Source organism: Lynx canadensis, chromosome B4, assembly GCF_007474595.2.
Source record: "Lynx canadensis isolate LIC74 chromosome B4, mLynCan4.pri.v2, whole genome shotgun sequence".
NCBI lineage: Eukaryota > Metazoa > Chordata > Mammalia > Carnivora > Felidae > Lynx > Lynx canadensis.
Genome location: NC_044309.1, coordinates 59,048,625 through 59,070,535, shown reverse-complemented (window position 1 = coordinate 59,070,535; position 21,911 = coordinate 59,048,625). Strand labels below are relative to the sequence as shown.

General features: G+C 40.4%; 1 protein-coding gene across 6 annotated transcripts in view; it reads left to right on the top strand.

Annotated features, from left to right (window-relative positions):
* Positions 1 to 21,911, top strand: part of ITPR2 (inositol 1,4,5-trisphosphate receptor type 2) — a 505,414-nt gene that overhangs the window by 433,349 nt on the left and 50,154 nt on the right. For 4 of the 6 annotated variants that reach the window (XM_030322010.1, XM_030322008.1, XM_030322005.1 and 1 more), the window contains 2 exons: positions 7,889 to 8,019; positions 9,343 to 9,508. In XM_030322010.1, coding sequence (XP_030177870.1) covers positions 7,889 to 8,019; positions 9,343 to 9,508 — 297 coding nt within the window. The remainder of the gene's footprint in view (positions 1 to 7,888; positions 8,020 to 9,342; positions 9,509 to 21,911) is intronic. The other 2 variants (XM_030322009.1, XM_030322007.1) reach the window with 1 other exon arrangement.

Sequence of the window (21,911 nt, the reverse complement as noted above, 5' to 3'; positions counted from 1 at the left end):
TTTCTCCTTCACAGTGTGAAAAGTAATAGGTTAAAAAATTTACTTTCTTTTTAGCACAAATATTCTAACAACAGTGTCCCAAGTATATAGTGACTCAATTCCTGCCTTGCTCCTCTGTCTCTGAATATTACCTTAAAATTATTTCCTTTATGTTAAAGCAAATGTACGTTAACTATAGTTTGATTTTAAGAAAAGAGTATTACTTTGCCAGTGAACCAAACACAAAGCCAGCATTCTTCCTGCCAGAGACTATAAAGATGGCAGACCCAGGGGCCCAGCCCAGTGGCTGGGCTAGTGATGCTCAACCCCAGCATGAGAGCCAGAAGCTCCTAAGACTCGGGGAAATAGCTGCCAGAGGCTCTTGTCCTGGAGTCAGATCTTCCCGCTCTTGTGTGCTGTGAGCGTGTCCCAGGATGTGGCTGCCCAGCTCTGTACAATCTTACAAATTGTAGGCTTTATACAATTGTCATGGATAACCAATCAGGCATTCTATTGTAATTGTTTTATGTGCTGTTACTGATTGTGAGATTTTGATCTTAACGTTTTAGAAAAAGTGAGTATTTTTGTAAAACCAGAAATTCGTTAAGCCGATTCAGTATACATGATGATGATATTATTAATTATATAATTAATAATTATATATTTATATGTAATTATTAATAATTAATAAACCCTTAATAATTAATTATTATAATTATAAAACCTTATTCATTCCTTCATATAGCAATACTTGTTGAGCCTGTACTACTGGCCAGCCACCATGTTAGGTGTTCAAGACATAGTATTGAATAGACAAACATGATCCTAGTCCTTATGGAACTTATAAAACACTGAGGGGGGGAGGCCTAAACAGTCATAAAATATGGTGAGTCCTACAAGCGGTGCTATGATAGATAATCACAAGAGAGTTTGGCTGTAGGTAGGGCAAACAGAAAGGCCTTTCTGAGGAGGGATTATTTAAATTGAGACTTGGAGCATGAAAAGGAGCCAATCACACAAAGAGGTAGTGCAAGCACATTCTAGGCACAGGGAACAGCATGGGTGAGGGCCCTGAGGCATGTCAAGGGTGTAGATAGATGCTCTTAATTATCCTCACATTATATGTAAAAACACTGAAGGACACAAACTTTAAGTAAGGTCACAATAGCTCGTAGACTAAGCTAGATCTCCAGTTCCAGGGCCTGTCCTCCAGTCTTCTAAGCTTTATTGTCTTCTAGTTAAAGGATTAACTGGGAGGAATGCTAGGGGCGTCTGATGAATAGAGGCCAGGGATTCTGCTAAACATCCTACAATGCATAGGACAGCCCCCCTCAGCAAAGAACTATCCAGCCCAAAATATGAATGGTGTTGAGGTTGAGAAACTCTGTTCCATCACAAAGTCCATTTGGATATTGATTTACAACTCTGAATACAAACTCATAAAAGGCTTCTCATAAAAACCTCTACAACCTGTGACTCACCTCATATATTACCCAAAGAAGAGAACTTCCCTTTTCTGGATAGACAGATAGGGACAATTCTTCCTGGCTTATTACACCAGAAGCAAAGTCTCCATTTATTTAGGCTCCACCTGCACTGGGAGCAGGGAAAGGCAGGTATGATTTTGCAGGGAAGCTCCCAGAGAATGGAGATGAGGACAGCAGAGGAATGTCAGCCCCAGAGGGTGACAGGAACACTGTTGGGAGCCAGAGCTGATGGCAATCATTCCTAAATCAGTCTTTAAAACTGAAGGAATGCCTGTATTAATGCGTCTACCCTTTCCCCTGTGCCCGTTTTGCATTTGGCACGGTTAAGTGATAAAATTCATTGGGCTGAAAAGTCCACAGATTTGATCCTCTAGCCCTTGGCCACATGTATTTACTGCAGAAGTGAATGAAAGCCAGAACCTCGTGTTTGCTGTGCACCATGTGCCACTGAGATTTAAAAATAACTTTTCTATGTCTACGATCAGAGTTAAATTTTAATTTGCAAACCCTAGTGTGCATTTGTGACGGCCTTGGTTTGTTACCTTGTGGACAGCAGGTCCGTGTTACAAAAGGCCCAGACACATACACAGTAGCAGAATAACAAGCCTTGTGGTGACTGGGAAGCCCAGCGGCCGGTCCCCGAGGAAGCTCCAGCAGATGCCGGTAGGGTCATTGTCCCAGGAGCCGCACATTCGCACGGTAACTGGCAACCAACTGTGGTCGGAAAAAAAAATAAAAAGAAGTTTTATTTCATTTGCTGCAGACCTACCTGAATTCTTAGACAAATATAATCACCAAAGAAACACCAGAAAAATTTAATAACTGATTTTCTAGAAAGGTTAGGGCTTTTTTAGGCAATTTACAAAACACAGTTACAAGTATTTTCCAAGGAAAGATCATTTGAATATACAGAAAAGGGAGGAAGTTCACAGATTTCTCACACTAATGAGTAATTCAAATGTAATATGTTTTGGTATTTTACTTTAATGAAAGAGACTGAGGAATAGCAGAAACCAATCAGCCTTAGTGCCAGTCTACGTCTTGGCTTCCCACTGGGGGCCCCGCGTTTTAAGTCTCTCTTTCTAGTTAAAATTTTTAAAAAAGAATTTCCATAATGAAGCAATTGTAGTTAAAGTTTAAAACTAATGAACAAGAAATTTTCAATTGCACTCAGGCTTTCAGATATATATCTTAGTGATAATCTGTTGTTTCTAAAAAATCATTAAAAATGGATAATTTAATTATTAAAACAGAAAAAAATAGTCTTATTAACAGCTCTTAATTCAAGCATGCCCAATATTTGAAAAAATTTATAGACTAACACCTCGGATCGGAGCCAATCGAATATATTTTTATTCATTTCTTCATATAAAACACTTGAATTTCTTTTATGAATTAAGAAAAACCACTTTATTTTACTCATACTCAACTGAAAAGGAGGATAATTTAACCCCATATTGTTCAAGTATAAAGTTTGTTGTATTAAAACTATAACTTTGTATAAGATTTTGTAGCCCTCTATCACCAATAATGAAATTATGATACCTACATTTGTTGCCCCCCATGTGCCAAGTGATGTTCTCAGTTTCTTACAGGTATATATTTAGCTTTTTTAAGTGTGTCCACATGACCCATCTATTTCCATGAATTCTTTACTTTTGCCTGTACACAAGCATGTGTTGTCACTTCTTTTTTTTCCATAAAGCCTATTTATTTATTTATCTATCTATCTATCTATCTCTCTATGTATCTATCCATTTATTTAGAACAGGGGAGGGGCAGAAGGAGAGGGAGAGAGAATCTCAAGCAGGCTCTGCACTGCCAGCACAGAGCTCAACATGGGGCTCAAACTTGTGAGATCATGACCTGAGCCAAAATCAAGAGTTGAATGCTCAACTGGCTGAGCTACCCAAGTGCCCCTGTGCTGTCGCTTCTTTTATAACTGCCTGTTTTCATCATTACCCCCTCGCCACCATTAGCTAGATTATTGTTCTTGCATTTGAAATCTCCTTGCTACCATCTGTTTGAACCTTCCTCTGCTCTCTGTTATCCCCACAAACTAATCCATCTCCTTCCTTTCAGGACCAAAGTTTCCTATAAAACAATTGACCTACCCTCTCTCCTTGATTTCTGCATCAACCGTCTTCTGTTTCACTGTCTACCATCTTCCTGTTGTTTCCTGATGACCTAAATGTTCAATCCAGTGACCTTTTCTTGCTTCTCATTGCCTTTGACTCTTCTGTAATTTTTACACTTTTTTGTGCCTTCTCCATCTTTAAATTATTTTCTTCCTGAATTTAAGGTCACATTACTCTCCCAGCTGTCTTGTGCTCTGTAGCTTTTAAAAATGTTTTCTGGGGTGCCTGAGTGGCTTGGTCAGTTAAGCATCCGACTTCAACTTAGGTCATGATCTCGCAATTTCTGGGTTTGAGCCCCATGTCAGGCTCTATGCTGACAGCTCAGAGCCTGGAGCCTGCTTCGGATTCAGTGCCCCTCTCCTGCTTGTGCTCTGTGTCTCTCTCTCAAAAATAAACAAACATTTAACAAATTTAAAAATGTTTGCTCATCTTCTCATTCTACACACACAGAAATCACCTGAAATTCTTTCTTTGTCTTCATCATAACACCTTACATCCAGCTCCCCCTTCTCAGTTGTCAATTTCTGTGGTTTAATGGGACCATCCATTCCCAAGTAAGCTCTGGCTGGAAGCTTCAGTAGGATGTGTAACATTGCCTTCTCCCTCATGCCTAGGGTCATGGCGCCTCCTGTTCATCCATACTTTTCATTCTCATGGCCATCACCCTGTTGAGGCTCATCACACATTATGCCTCCTATCTGGTCTTTCTACCTCCAGGCATTCTCTTCTCTTCAATTCACCTACTGTATCACCACTAGACTGCTTACCAGAAATCACTGCTTTGGGTATTTTTTCCCCTACCCCAATGCATGATTTTCTTGATACTCCATTGCCTGCAAAATAAAACCCAAACTCACAGAGAGCCCCCAGTTTCTCTCCCCAGAATTATCTTCCACTGCTCTACATACTGGTTTATTTGATCTTCTATCTTCGTCATATAGGTGAATGTTTTTCTACCTCTTGGGCTCTGTGGCCATCCCATGTGAATGCCTCTCTGCTACTGTTTTAATCCATCGAATATTCAAGGCAAACTCAGAGGCTACAGTCATTAGAGGGACTCCCCTCTCATTACCCTAGTATTAAGTGTTCTTCCTCTATTCTGATTTCTTTGTATCACTTCTGTGGCTTTAAACACATGTGAATTTGCCTTATTATTTAAGTAAATATTCTATCTCATACTGTTTCATCAGCTAGTTGATAAACCACCTTGCCCCGATTTAAAGTTCTCCAGTGGCTCCTCTTGGCTTTCAGACAAAGTTGAAACCCTTTATCTGGGTGTGCGAGTCTCTCCATAATAAACAGGCCCCTTCCTGTTTTTCTTCTCACACTTGTCTACATGCACCAAAGGCCCGGTCATTACAATACACCTGCGGTTCCAAAAGCACCTCATATGCGTTCATGCCTGTTGACCTTTGCTCATCCCACTTTCTCTGCCTGGAATGTCTTACTTTGCTGATATTACTAGCCAGGCAATATCTCTTTCAATATTCAACTCAGGCGCTACCTCCTGCAAGATGCTGTCCCCAATGCCCCCCATCCTGTGAGATGCATACCACCCTGCCTGCACATTGCATTGTCTTTGTTCACCTGCTGACCCACCTTTCCTAGGAAGCCACAAATCTCCTAGGGACCCCCACACTCTGCTCTCCCCACCTGTATACCCGGCACCTAGCACAGGGTCTGTTGAGGTAGTGAGATGAGGCAGGTTTGGCATAGAGAAGGCAAGGTGGTTATGTAGGTAGGTCTCCACAAGGTGGCATTTACTTAGGTGAATTTACTATGACTCAGGGCCTGGCTTTCAACCTGAAGGCCTGGGAACTTGGCTTAACATATTGTGAATAAATCCATCTCACAAAGATAGAGCCTTATTAAAACCAAGCTCTTGGAGGCTGCTATATAAAACTAGCATGCCTCTGCACCGGATATTATGGAGTGAATATCAATTGTTGTCATTGACCTGACCTGGGCATTCTCCCCCTGTTTATATGCCACACAGAAGGTCAGTACTCTCATTATATATATTTGCAGCCAATGAATTTTATTTCACAATGGCTAATCATGTGAATTGTGTGTGTATTTTACTAGCTCACCTGTGACAGAATGAACAACCTCATTCTTAAATTCTTGGGGAGAGATGGGAGGACTTTCATGTGGCTTCTATGTACTGACCAATCTGGCACATATTAAGTCATTAGTAAGCACTTATGTGACATGACCAGGTAGTTTCTGATTAAATATATGAACCCAGATCCCTCCACTAAATATAAGGTTGCTTTGATTGAAAGTCTAACCATAGCAAAGTAGCATATAGACCTATTCCATATGACCTCATTACTGGAAAACCGTGTTTCTCTTTTTAAAATTCCTTTAATTCCCTTATACATTTCTTTTTTTTTTCTCATGTTTAGTTATTTATTTTGAGAAAGAGTGGAGAGAGAGAGCAGGGGATTGGCAGAGAGAGAGGGAGAGAGAGAATCCCAAGCAGGTTCCATGCTGTGAGCACGGAGCCTGATACTCATTCTCACAAACCATGAGATCCTGATCCAAGCTGGAATCCAGATTTGGACACTTAGGTGAAGGGGCCACCCACGTGCCCCCTCTCATGCGTTTCTAACCAGTTTTCTTTATGGTCTTCCTAGCCATCACATTAGAACCCACCTTCAAGTGTCAGAGACCTAACTAGCATGTTGCACACTGAGATTTCTCTGTCTGATTTGTCTCTTCCTCTGCGCTGCTGCCCCTGCGAGCCTCACCTCTTCCCCATTTCTCCTTCCTCCAAAAGCAGTTTTATTTCTTCTACTTTCTCAATCAGAATGTACCTCAAGGCTCACCTCTAAGGCAAGTGGTCTGGCTCAGAATCTGCTGCTAGCTTTGAAGCTGAGCTTGATACTTGCCCATCTCTGACTTCAGCTTTCCTCTCGAGGTATATGTTTATGTTTTAAAAAGAAACAGCTCTGAATAAGGTGAAAATATTGGGATCCCCTATCCATGTGAAGTTAAAGTCAGTTCACAAGAGGAAGATCAGGCTTTTTGTAACAAAGTACCAAACAGGCTGTTGGTTGGATCATGTAGACAAAATTAGACTTTCTTTCTTTTTTCTTCCTCTGGTTGTTTCCATACTCCTGCTTTGACATACACACTGTGGCCACACAATTCCAAAAGTCAATGCCTTTATGGTTCTTTAACCTTGTAACAAGAAAAATACGTTCCTGCTAACTTACCAATTTTAGAAAATCCTGATTCTAATATCCAATTTAGTATGAACTTTTCACTATTTTAAATGCCTGGGAAATAATTACCAAGTCTGGTAACTTTACCTTTAAACAAAATAAGACCAGGAATTTTTCTGTCACATTGTATCTTTTCTGTCTCCCCATCTCTTCCTAAATATTTTCACATAAGTACATTCCCATGTAATAAATTGTTCGCATAAATACATTGTGATTCTTGTCCATAGCTCAATGCTCAACATTAAAAGAGCTTAGGGGCACCTGGGTAGCTCAGTCAGTTAAGCATCCAACTCTTGGTTTTGGCTCAGGTTGTGAGATGGAGCCCTGTGTCAGCCTCCACACTGAGCATGGAGCCTGCTTAAGATTCTGTCTCCCCTTCTCTCCCTCCCCCTCCTCCACTCGTGTGTGTGTGTACGTGTGTGTGTACACTATCTCTCTCTCTCTAAAATAAAAACATATATAAATAAAATAGCTTAGATGCTTAGCTAAAGTAATGAAATAATATCTGCCCTAATTTTTAAGCACCTACTAGGTGTATGCTAATCTCTGTGCAGTGTTTTACATATCCTAAATATAAGGTTCTGAAGGGTTTCACGCTTAATCAGACCTCCCCATTTTATAGATGAGGATATTAAGGTCAAGTGACTGCTCAAGTCTCAGTACTGGGACAGAGTAGAATTTGAAGCCACGCCCATGTAACTGCCTTCACATGTCCCTTCACCTGCAATATCTTTGCCTCCTGGGTGAGCTGTTTTCCTGAGCTCTTACCACAGCCTCCCCACACGACACAGTACACAAGGCATACTAGCTTTCTCATATTTTGTACTTTTCATCCTGTGATTTTTCACCGATGGAAGAAGACAGATATTTCAGAATCCCATTGCGCGACCTTCTCAGTCTGTGTCAGTCACGTGCTGCAACATTTAATGCATGTTGTGTGATCTCAAAAAATTGTGTCGTGGCACAATTATAATGAAATTGAGATTCAGAAGTAGACGATAGCATATTTAAAAACATGAGCTTGCTGCGGTGTTTAATTTGTGTGTTTTCATAGCAGATGAAGAGTATGAAGATGGAATTGAAAGGACGTGTGACACGCTCCTTATGTGCATTGTCACTGTCCTGAACCAGGGCCTCAGGAATGGCGGCGGCGTGGGAGATGTTCTGAGAAGGCCATCGAAAGATGTAAGCTGGAGAAAAAAACATTTTTTCAAGGAGAATATAATCATTTTTTATAATTTATTTATTTATTTTGAGAGAGAGAGACAGCACACGAGCATGAGCAGGGGAGGAGCAGAGAGAGGGAGAAAGAATCCCAAGCAGACTCCACACTGTCAGCGCTGAGCCCCACGGGGGGCTCCAGCTCAGGAACTGTGAGATCATGACCTGAGCTGAAACCGGGAGTTGGACACTTAACCAATTGAGCCACCCAGGCGCCCCTGAACATAATCATTTTTTTAAAACCTTCTTAATAGCATTTACAGTATTGTTTTTGTTTTCAGGATACCATATCATGTTGTTTGTTTTCAAAGTATAATGGTGGCCATTAAAACCAATTCATTGTATGCTAGAATTACACAGAAATAGCTAATGTACTAAAAAAATCTATGTATGTCATGAAAAGTTTCCAAATTTGAACTGTGTATTATATTACAGCAATGAGATCATGCCTACAAACTTCATACAGGAGTTAATTGTTACATAAATAACAGAAACTATGCTGCTCCTTGTCTATCAGTCTTCTCAGGCATGAAGATTTTACTCTTTGTCTCTGAATAGTAATGGCCACCATTATTTATCCATGATGAATATAAAATTTGAACAAATTCTAACATGATTTCGTATATTAAAATGGCAAGGCTGAAAATTTTCTCATTAGCTACAAAACTCTCAAGCGCCAGGCTGGAGACATAAAAAAAAAATCTCAGTTCTCCAACAGGCCAGCTGTAGCATATTGTCAGTTCATCTAATGGTGCCTCATCTATGAAACAGCTGGATTAGAATCTCTAATGTGTGTTTTCATACTGTCCATCAAAGAGAAGTAACCTGGAGCTGTGTGTCCTTGACCCTATAAGGCCAAGAACAAAATCTACTCTAGAAACTGATAAGTCCTTCTCAGCTCCCTAATCACTGACTTTTGGAATGGCTACTTGTCTGCTTTTCGTGTAGCTTCTGGGATAGGGTCCCAATGTGCCAAAATGCAGTTAGCAGAATCATACAGGGAAGTGGTTTTTAAGAAAAGGTACGTGTCTGATTGTTGGGAGGGGTAGAAGTCCTAGAGAATACAAGGGCTTCTGGGAAACAGATGTGACGTTTATTTCACGACACTTAAGGAAAAGAATATGAAGATAGAAAGTGTGTGTCATTTTTTTTCCAACTTGGAGTACCATTTGTATTTATTCAGGAAACATTAATTGAATATATTCTCCATGTTAGACAATATGCCAAATCAACTTGCCTTGAAAATGTGTATATATATTGATATACTTTTAAAATATCCTATTTCAGGAGCCCTTGTTTGCTGCCCGAGTGGTATATGACCTTCTTTTTTATTTCATTGTTATCATCATCGTTCTTAACTTGATTTTTGGTGTTATCATTGATACTTTTGCTGATCTCAGAAGTGAAAAACAGAAAAAGGAAGAAATTCTAAAGACAACATGTTTCATCTGTGGTAAGTGTTCTCGGAATACTAAAATAATAGATGAAGAAACTGTCCAGGAGGAAGGAGGGGCTAGAGTGATTTTTATTTGTCATGCTTTGGGAAAAATAATTTCAAAATGAAAGCTAGACAAAAACTATGTAACCGAGGATTGGACTAGGGTTCTCTGCTTCCAGAAATAGATAGATGAATTATATCTCAAAGCTATCTTGTCATTATTTCTGCAATTTGTATGATCCTCTGACTGTAGAATGTGTTGCAAAAGGTTACACCAACTGGCAAACAGATTTTTAATCACAATAACATATTGATTAAATGACAGAATGATTTTTATTTTATTTTGTTAGATTGTGAATCCACAGATGATTTTTCTAGCAGCTTGAACTTCTATTCACTGACTGTAACTTCTCTCAGTTTTTCATCTGTCTCTCTCTCTCTCTCTCTCTCTCTCTCTCACACACACACACACACACACACACACCACTTCACACCTCATACTCTCCTCTCCTTCTCCCACTGTTAGCTTTCTCAGGCTCATCCAACTTTCTCCTTGCCTCATCATTCCTTTTGGCTCTACCCTATTCTCAATATACCACAGCACTTTCTGGCTTTGGTTGTCTCTGTAGCTGGCCTAGCACCCTGGAATCCTTCCCCCTCCTTGAATAATCACCAAGTCCAGGTTACCTTCACCATCTTTTTTACCATGCTGAGCTGAAGAATCTTTTGCTTAAAGTCACAAAACAAGAGTGAAGGCTTCACTACAACATTATCCTCTATAACTCCAATTGAGCCTTCAATAAATCCCATTTCCTCCTTGGTTCACCTTTTGTCAACTATCTCATTCTCCTCAGTGTATCTTCCAAACCTTTCCAACATTCCTCTAACACTTGGAGGTGTACCAAATAATGAACTGTAACAATGAACTGTCTTCCAAGGAAACAAACATGAATTGGACATGCCCGTCTTCAGGGTATTCACAGTCTATTGTGGAGTATAAACACAATAAGTATCATGGCTATTTAACATTTAAGCAAAAATGAACTATTGGGACCTCATGAAGATAAAAAGCTTCTGCACAGCAAAGGAAACAATCAACAACACTAAAAGGCAACTAACGGAATGGGAAAAGATATTTGCAAATGACATATCGGACAAAGGGCTAGTATCCAAAATCTATAAAGAGCTCACCAAACTCCACACCTGAAAAACAAATAACCCAGTGAAGAAATGGGCAGAAAACATGAATAGACACTTCTCTAAAGAAGACATCCGGATGGCCAACAGGCACATGAAAAGATGCTCAACGTCGCTCCTCATTAGGGGAATACAAATCAAAACCACACTCAGATATCACCTCACGCCAGTCAGAGTGGCTAAAATGAACAAAACAGGAGACTATAGATGCTGGAGAGGATGTGGAGAAGCGGGAACCCTCCTGCACTGTTGGTGGGAATGCAAACTGGTGCAGCTGCTCTGGAAAACAGTGTGGAGGTTCCTCAAAAAATTAAAAATAGACCTACCCTATCACCCAGCAGTAGCACTGCTAGGAATTTACCCAAGGGATGCAGGAGTATTGATGCATAGGGGCACTTGTACCCCAATGTTTATAGCAGCACTCTCAACAATAGCCAAATTATGGAAAGAGCCTAAATGCCCATCAACTGATGAACGGATAAAGAAATTGTGGTTTATATACACAATGGAGTACTACGTGGCAATGAGAAAGAATGAAATATAGCCTTTTGTAGCAACATGGATGGAACTGGACAGTGTTGTGCTAAGTGAAATAAGTCATACAGAGAAGGACAGACTCCATATGTTTTCACTCCTATGTGGATCCTGAGAAACTTAACAGAAGACCATGGGGGAGGGGAAGAAAAAAAAATGGTTAGAGAGGGAGGGAGCCAAAACATAAGAGACTCCTAAAAACTGAGAACAAACTGAGGGTTGATGGGGGGTGGGAGGGAAGGGTGGGTGGGTAATGAGTATTGAGGGCACCTGTTGGGATGAGCACTGGGTGTTGTATGGAAGCCAATTTGACAATAAATTTCATAATAAAAAAAAATAAAAAAAAACACTTTCAGAGACATAATAGAGAAGCTCACAAGTTGTTATACCCCTTCAGGTTGTGGTAAGGGACAGTCAAGAAAGAGTCAGGAAAGGCTTCAAGGAGAAATGGTCACTGAGCTGATGGTAAAAAATGGAGGGTAATTAGTCGTATTAAGATGGGTAGAAGTAGAGTGACCAGCATAAGAACAGGCATGGAGGATAAGAACAGCACAATGAAAGTCTTCAGTTACTCTAAGGAGCTCAGTGTTTCTGGAGCATGAATTTTGGAGCAGGGCATGTCCGAGGAAGAGATTCGCCAGATCACATGTGGCCTTTTATGTTAAAAAAAACTTAGACTTTATCCTGTAGACTTATAGAGGATGCTGAATCATTAAAGAATTTAAGTAGAGGAATACAGGGTCTAATTTTTGTTTTAGAGCAATAGGGCAGCTATGACAGGTTGTTTGTTAGGACGTAGTCCACGTGAAAAGTAATGAAACCGTGATGTAGGAGAGTTAGGGTGGCAGTATTAAAGGTAGAGGACTGGGTCATGAAATATTTAGGGACAGAATTTTTAAATCTCAGTGGTTAGAAATGGATATGAAAGATAGTTGGGTGTCTGGGTGGATGGTAGTACCAACAGTTGAATTTAATAAGAAAAGAAGAAGAAGAATTTAGAGAGAGATATGCTGAGTTTGGCTTTAGAAATACTGAAATTGCAGCATACATTGAACACCCCAGTGCGACACACCCAGCACAGAGGTCAACATAGGTCTGAGCCTCAGAGAATGAGTCTGCAGTAGAGACAGCAGTTGGGGAATCTTCAGTCTGTGTGTGGAGCAGAAGTGTGGAGAAAGGCTTCTGAGGGGGGAAGAGAAGAAGATGGGTTAGCGTGGGAAACATTAGCACTGAAGAGTTAAGAGAGAAAGAGGAACACACACACACACACACACACACACACACACACACACACATGCACGCTCACATGCACACACACAAATCTGTCCAGTCAGAATGGTGTGAGGAGAACCAGGAATGTGTGGCATGTGGACATGAGGGGAGGGTGCATCCTTGGGAAGACAGAGACTGATTATCAACTATTTCAAAGCAGAGAAGGCCAGAGACATATTAACTGAAGTAGAGCCTTTGGTGACTCAAGATAAAGATGGAGAACTTTCCACAAGGATAAGTTGCACAATGCTGAAGGGAGACTTACTGGAAGGAAATGAGGCAGCAAAAAGAGTCTTGTCTTTCTAGATTTAAATTAGATGGAGAGAAGCAAGATTGGGATGGAGCCAAGGAAGATATTGTACAATAATTTGGGGGATTTAGGGAAGAGAAATGTTGTATGGAAGCATGAGTCCCATGGGGGAAAAGAAGATGCTGCCCTTGAAAATCTCTCTTTGTGTCACAGGTTCTTGCTTCAACAGTGATTCATGTAAACCCTTTTCTTCATGATCATAATATCTATTATGTCAGTATTCAACTTTGGAAGAAAGGGTTCTTTGGAAGAATGTATCAGTAAGAATCGAGCCTCCTTTGAGGACGTGATCCTATCTCCTGTATTCTAACAAGAAACATGAATAGCAAAACAAGTCCATCACTTAACCGCTATTTCTGCTCCTCTAAACTTTCCCTTTGCTGTCAAAATTCTCTTTGGTTTTTCACAGTTATTAAAGAAACCTATAACCTATACACTCCTTAAAACACCACAATAACCCTCATCACAAAATTGAATGTTTTTCTCAACTCTCCCCATTAATTTCCTGCTGACCTTTTCTTCTGCCTTGGATTGTTCATTGTTTGGTTCCATCACAAGGCCCAATGTTTTTTTTCCAACCACTGGATAAGCAGTTCGGACTTTATCATTGACTTCTTGTCTCTTCTCTCTGCCCTCCTCTTTAATACCACCTTTATGCAGATTACTGCCAAATGTGCAACCACAGCTCCAACCTCTCTCCAGTCTTTTGTCCTTTGTTTTCAATTATTGACTGACATCTATGCAGGTATGACTTCCTGACAGCCAAATTTACCATGTCTAAAAACCAGTGCATCCCGACTTCCCATCGTCTTCCTCTGACCTACCAGTTTATCCTGACCTCCACATTGCAGCTGATGATATCCCATGGTGCCTTCAGTTATCTGGGCTGGGAGCTTCTCCATCGTTTTTAACATCTCCTTTTTCCCATTCTAGGTGCACTAGTTACCATGTGCTAAAGAATCTGCTCTTCCAGTCTCAGTCTCTTTCTTCTACACATTCCACAGCCACACCTTGATTTTGCAGGCTCACCTTGGCTCACATCCCAAAATATCCTGCTCAATGCTGCCAGATTAATTTTTCCAGTATGAATTCATCATTTTCTTACTCAAAAGGCTATCAATAGCATGGCACAGTCTGTAACTCTAATATTCCAAATTTTCTGGCCTGTGAGGTGCTCCACAATCAGCCTCCTTCTTTTTTTGCCCACCTTTTCACCCAATGTTCTCCTGTTTGTAGCTCAACTTCCAGCCTAACTGCATTATTCATCTTTAATGTAGAGACTCTCAGTTATAGTATTTCCATTTGGAATGCCCAAACTCCTTAGCTATTGAACTCCAACCCTCTGTCTAAGACCAGCTCTAATGCCATTATTCCATGAATCCTTCTCTGGTTTCACTAACGAGCAGCAAGTCCTCGCATCACACTTTGATCCATGGTACTCTATGTATTTTGTCTCTTGTCATATCTCTTGGATGTTATGCACTGTCATATCATAGAAAGGGCATGGACTTTATAGTTAAGTAGGCACACTGGTTCCACATCTTGGATATGTGATCTTGGCCAAGCTTCCTTTCACCTTGAACTATTGTTCCCTCATCTGGAAAGTGGAGAATATAATGCCATCTTGTGGGGTTTGGAGAGTATAATTGAGACCACATATATCAAAATTCCTAGCTCAATGCTTAACTGAGTAAGCCTTCAATGCACATTAATTTCCCTTCTTTAAGAGATCCAGATTCATGCCTTATTTATTTTTATGCTTCCGTAGTATGTATTGGGGACCATTCACAAATATTTGCTGAATGACTATTCAATAAATCAGCCCAAATTAATACTATCTCTATTTTTTAAAAATTTTTCTTTATGTTTATTTTTGAGAGAGAGGAAGAGACAGAGAGCAAGCAAGGAAAGGGCAGAGAGAGAGAGAGAGAGAGAGAGAGAGAGAGAGAGAGAGACAGAATCTGAAGCAGGCTTGAGGCTCTGAGCTGTCAGCACAGAGCCTGATGTAGGACTCAAACTCACGAACTATGAGACCATGACCTGAGCCAAAGTCGGATGCTTAACCAACTGAGCCAGCCAGGCACCCCACATTATCTCTATATTTATGTGACTTATAACCTACAAAAGGAAGATAAAGTGGGTAAATACTAAACTGACATATACTGCAGACAAAAAACCTGGGTGCAACAATTCCAAGTTATTAAATTTTGTCACATTCAGGGTATTGTTTCTGTGGCATCTGCATTCCCACGGAGATATTGGGTCATCTATCAGGAGGCATAAGGAGATATTAGATCAACATGGTCTATTTTCCAGAAGCTTCACATTTATTCTAAAATTTGAGAAGCCATTTAAGTACTTTAACCTAAGAATAAATGTAAAGAGTATTTTTTTAATGTTTATTTATTTTTGAGAGAGAGAGGCAGAGAGAGAAAGGGACAGCATGAGCAGAGAAGGGACAGAGAGAGATGGAGACACAGAATCCAAAGCCGGCTCCACGCTCTGTGTTGGCAGCACGGAACCTGACGCAGGACTTGAACTCACAAGCTGTGACATCATGACGTGAGCTGAAGTTGGACACTCAACCAACTGAGCCACCCAGGCACCCCAAGAGTATTTTCTATATTAGAACAAATAGAATGCTACAAAGTAAAACAAATTTAATGTGAACATTTAAAATCACGTAGAATTAAAGAAAAATTTGCAAAGTAATCTCAGGCACTTTCAGCTATTAATCCCTGTGACCTCAGTAGCATAAAGGCTCTCTGCTCTCTGCCCTCAAAGAAACTTTAGCAGAAATGTGTGAAAAGCATTATGATAATGTATATCTAGATATACACCTGTTCCTGGAATTGCTTACCGTATGTAAGATCTAACACGTACCGTATACATTATAAGAACTTAGTTACAAGAATGATTTAAACAGTTGGGATATTTGGGGTTGTACCAGTAGGCTATGATATAGTTATTACTTGGTAAATGATTCTTAGAAGAGTTGGGTGTTAAACTGTGATCCAAAGAGGGATATAGTATCGAACAACAGAGGAGAAAATCTCCACAGTAGGAGAGAATCGGCTCCAGGACAACACGTACCAAGTGACACCCAAGTAGCAACAGAGGAGGAAGTAGATTCTGCGACAGGCGAAGAAAGCAGATGGGACATTCCTAGCCTTGAAGGCAATGACCAGATGTGTGAGCATTATGACTCAGAAAACAATTGCTAGTGATCCAGAAGGCGGTCATGATAGGGTGATGATGAGCAGATGCCAGAGCTGGGGCAGTAAGCACAGGAACAAATTGGCACTGATATCCATATTAGTTATTAATTTTGAATTACCAGTGGCTGAAAATCCAGTGAGAGGGAGATGTTGACAGAGCAGATGTGACAAAATAACAGAATGGAGAAAGGATTGATGGGAATCTGGTGCCTAGAATTAAAGATCTTTCTAGGTGATTTCATAGGAGATAAAGGCTGCACTGTCAGAGAGGGGCAATGTGTTCTTCTCTCAGTATATTGGTTCTTTATTTGTACTTACACACTAAGGTCATTTATGCATTTATTTGTTCAGTGATTACTTATTGAGTGTCTACTATGTGCCACGATATTGCAGTGAGCACAACTGGACAAAATGTACTGCCATCATGGAGCTTATTTTCCAGCATACATAGAATGCATGATGCCAAGGGCTATGCAGAAAAATAAAGCTGAGAAGAGGAATAGACAGGCACACATGGGTGGTGGGTGGGTATGTGCCCTCACCTTAGTCATATTGTGTGGGAAATACGACATAGGTATTCTGAAACGTTTGTGTTGAGCACACAAAGTACCTCTTATCCTTCCTTTCTTTTTGCCTTGCTCATCTCTTCCAATACCGTGGCTTTCATTGTTAATTTTATGTCATTTATCCTTGAATTAGTATATTTACACCTTGACATCTCTGTTCAGAGTTTCTAGCTTTAGACCTAGCAGCCCAACACCGGTTGTTCGACAGGCATCGTAAACTCAACACACCCCAAAGCAAACATATCTTCCCCCAGTCTTTTCTTTCTCTTTTTTTTCCTCTTGCTGTGGTGATATTACCATAAATTCAGTCATTCAGGTCAGACTTTAGGGTCATGCTTGATGCTTCTAAATCTATACCTCTGATTGGACATCAAGCCCTCTTAAATTTTCATTCCAAAACTTCTCTTTACTCTCTCTGTCTTATTCATTTTTCAGTTACTCTGTTAATGTTAGTTGAATGCCTACTGTTTTCCAGATACTATGCCTGCCTGGTGCTGATAAAAATAAGTCAGACGGTACAGTGCTAGAGGCTAAGATAGAAATAGACAAATTTTCATAACAATGTCATGGGCACAGGGAGGATCCACTAGCTGGTTGTGCCTTGTGAGAGTCAGTGGTGGCAGTAGTTAAGCTGGGTCTTGAAGAAGGGTAGGAGGTAGGAAAGGGAGGAGATGGAGGCATAGAATTTTCAAAGGACCTGGTTTGTTTGGAGAATGGCGAGAAAGTCAGAGTCACTCTAAGAAATGTGCACAGGGTGGATTGTCACAGCATGAGTCCGAGGATGACTTCAAGTTCCCTGGTTGACAAAGACTTCATTAACAGAGGTGAAGAAGAAGAGTGTGACATGCCCATAAGCTACCCAGCACGATTTACCCAGTAGGCAGCTGGAAATAGAACCTCAAATTGGGAAGAAAGGTCAGCGCTGGGGATACCTCACCAGTATGATGCCGGTTGAAACCATGGGAATGGCCGATAAAGTTTAGCGAGCAAGAACCACTGAAGATGAAAGAGAAGCAGTTCCCCTCTTTTACACCCCTCGCTGCCCTAGTCCCCTGGTCTCCCCACCCTCAGCCTCTTCTCTCAGTCTTCCCCTAAATCCTACCACACAAAGTTACCTGATGCACAGCTCTGAACATGCTGGTCTCCACTCAGAGGCCTTCAGAATAAAGTGCAGTCTCCATTGCTTTGTGCTTAAAGCTCTTCACGCTTTGTGCCAAATGCACCATTTCATCTTCCTTTCCAAATGTTCCCTTCAGAGGAGTTGATGCTCCCCCAAACAGGGGATCCACTTTTACTTCTAGCTTTGCCCTGCCATTTCCTCCGCCCAGGAGGCAAAAGAACATGGCTTTAGAGCCAGAAAGTTTTTATTTAAACACTGACCGACTTTTCCACTACCGAGAGGCATCAACTTGAGCAATTCACCAAATTCCTCTGAATCTGTTTCCTCATGTGCTAAAAGGTCAGATTGGATTACTGTAATTACCAGAGCATATTTACACATCTTTACGTTGTTGTCAGCACAAATAGGTGCTCAATAAAAATTAGGTGGCTTTTATTACCATTCATCTCTTTTCCACTTGCCATAATCCTGTTTCAAGGCTAGACATTTAAAGCTTTACACCTCTTTTAAACCTTTTAAAATGTACCTAGTCACAATTCATTTTGTCCTCTTCTGTGCTTCCTTGGCAATTTATCACCACTTCAGGATATAACACAAGTTTTCTGTTTCCTCTACCATATTACAGATTAATTGATAGTAGTCACATTATTTTTATAGCCTTATGTACCTTGCAACAGGAAGGTAATTGTTTGAACTGAATTCTGGGAACATCTACTTTAACATTCTCTCTCTCTCTCTCTGTACCTCTTTTGAGATATATGCCTTACAACTCACCCATTTAAAGTATACAAGTCTGTGGGTTTTAGTATATATATTCAGAGTCAGGCATCTATCATCACAATTAATTTTAGAACATTTTCATTGCTCTCAAAAGAAACTTCACACCCCTTAGCCCTCACCACCATCCCCCACCCCCAACCTTTCCTCCTCCTCAGTCCTCGGCAACCACTGATCTACTTTCTGTCTCTGAAGATTTGCCTATCCTGGACATTTTACATAAATGGAATCATATAATATGTGGCCTTCTGTGACCTGCTTCTTTTATTTAATATGATGTTTGCAAGATTCATGTTGTAACATGTATCACTACTTCATTCCTTTTTATTGCAGAAAATTTGATTGTACGATATGCCACATTTTATTTATCTTTTCATTAGTTGATGAATGTTTGGATTACTTCTACTTTTTATTTTTTTTTTTTAATTTTTTTTTCAACGTTTATTTATTTTTGGGACAGAGACAGACAGAGCATGAATGGGGGAGGGGCAGAGAGAGAGGGAGACACAGAATCGGAAACAGGCTCCAGGCTCCGAGCCATCAGCCCAGAGCCCGACGCGGGGCTTGAACTCACGGACCGCGAGATCGTGACCTGGCTGAAGTCGGACGCTTAACCGACTGCGCCACCCAGGCGCCCCTACTTCTACTTTTTAGCTATTTATTATGAATAATGCTGCTGTGAACATTCATGTACTAGTTATTGTGTGGACATATGTTTTTATTTCTTCTGGTTAGGTGCTTCAAGTGGAATTTCTGGGTCATATGGTAACTCTATGTTTAACCTTTTGAGGAGGTTGTATACTACTTGACAATGAAAAAGAATGAAATCTTGCCATTTGCAACAATGTGGATGGAACTGGAGGGTATTATGCTAAGTGAAATAAGTCAGAGAAAGACAGATATCATATGTTTGCACTCATGTGTGGAATTTGATAAACTTAACAGAAGACCACGGGGGGAAGCGAAAGGGAAAAAATAGTTTCAAACAGAGAGGGAGGCAAACCATAAGAGACTCTTAAATACAGAGAACAAACTGAGGGTTGATGGGGGGCAGGAAGGGGAAAATGGGTGATGGGCACTGGAATGAGCACTGAGTATTGTATGTAAGTGATGAATCATGAGAATCTACTCCCGAAGCCAAGAGCACACTGTATGCACTTATATTAGCTAACTTGACAATAAATTATATTTAAAAATATATATAAAAAATAAAGTGCTTTAGGAAATAAAAATAAAAATTAAAATTAAAATTAAGTTGCATTATTTTAAATTCCCACCAGCAGGGTATGAGGGCTCCAGTTCATCCACATCATCACCAAGATTTGTTATTAATCTGTTTTTGATTATAGTCACCCAAGTGGAATAACATTTTATTAGTGAAATATTCTTAATTCATTCAATAAATATTGTGTTCAGTGCTGACGATAATATCACCAGACACCAATCGAAGCTATTACGACTGTTGGTGAAGAAAAAAAGACAAATATATCTGCTCATAGACACACAATAAATAATAAACATAATAAGTTCTTATCTGAGTTCCTGGATAAATTTGCATTCCTTTCTTTTGTGCTGATTAACAAGCAGGCTTTTTCTGGCACAATCATTTTTACCTCTTTATCTTAGACTTGTGGTCCGGTTTAATTTCACAACTTTGATATGGCTGTGTTCAGTCTGCTAGGAGGTGATAAGCACTCTAGGAAAAAGAGGATAAAAGAGAAAGAGTGATTGAGGGTGTTGGCAAAAGGGAAGGGACAGGTTGTAGGATTAAATAGGGCGATCAAGTTAAGCAACACGGAGAAGGTGAGATTTGAGCAAAAGGTGAGCAAGTTCATCAAAGAGACATCAGAGGAAAGAGCTCTGTGGGTAAAAGAAGCCACCAGTCCAGGAGCCCTGAAGCAGGAGTCTGCATGCAAGGAACAAGGAGGCCAGTGTGGCTGCATAAGAGTTAGCAAGGGAGAGGAGAGTAAGAGACAAGGTTAGAGAGGCTATAGGGCATAATCATTTCCAGTTTAGCAAGTAGATATTACATGGGATATACTAATACTCAACAATTGTTCATTATTTATATGAAATTAAAACTTGGCATCAACCCAGCATTCTGTATTTTATCTGGCAACCCTACTCATAGGCCATTGTAAGGCCTTTGACCTTTACTTTGAGTTGGAAAAGAACCACTGCAGGGCTTTGAACAGAAGAGAGACACATTCTACTTAGGTTTTTGAAGTATCGCTGTGGCTGCTGTGTTGGGAATAGGCCAACACAGAGAGTTAAAGTGAAAACGGGGAGGCCTGGGAGGCTAATGCAGCTGTCCCAGTGAGAGAGGATGAAGGCTCAGATAAAAGAGGAGGCTGTGGAGGTGGGGAGGAGTGGCCAGATTCCAGATCTATGTTGAGGGTAGACCCAAAAGAATTTCAACATGAATTGGATATGGATGAGAGAAAGAGAGGATTCAAGGATGACTCCTCAGTTGGCTTGAACAACTGGAAGCCTGGAGTTGCCATGGAATGAAGAGGCAGACTGTGGGTGGAGTAGTTTTGGGGAAGAGTATGGATTTTATTTGGGTCATGCTGAGCTGATGATGGGTCAAATAAGATGAGGCGTCACCATTGGCCTCATCTAATTTTATGGTATTTTCCATTAAAGTGTCCAATAAGGTAATATAAAAGGTCACCCTTTCACTAGGGATAGATTTTTTTTTTTTACTTATTGTATGTTATATCTTATTATTTAAAGAGTCTTCTTCATGCCTGAATGGCTTAAAAAAAAATGCTTACAAAAGAAGAGCCAGGATTGGAATCCAATAGTTTCTTCTCCAGTATCTGAACTGCAAAACCAGACTGAATCCCAACATCCCATTTTATTTGGCGATCTGACTCATTTTTCCATAGATGTTTTTCTTCATCTCCATTCACTTTCTTTCATCTACTCTTCAGCCCTTGAAAGAAAAGATTCTTGCTATGCAGAAGCCTCCTCAGTGTCCTTCCAGCAGTTGAAAATCTGCCCTGGATATTGAACAGACCATCCCCTCCTCAAAATGCCAGGAACACAGTAGTCTAAAGGCTGGATAAGTCAGAGTCCTTATTGCACTCGGAGCAAAGATCGCCGTGGACGTTGGCTTGCCCTTCACTGATTACAAGTGGTTTTCAAGATGACTCTCTCAGCTGACTTTCCCCTTTTTACCCAAGTTCCTGGATAAAATACCTTTTTTTCCTGTCCTGATTAGCAAGCATGCCTTTTATTGCACAATCATTTTTACTTCTTCTGCTTAGACTTGTGGTCCAGTTTCATTGGACAGTTTTGATATGACTATATTTTAAATTATCTTCCAATGTTACATCTATAACAGGACCACACATTTCTAAGGACCCATTGGGCAGGGGGTAGAGGAGGCTGGAGAATGTGAGTTGAGAAGAAATCTATA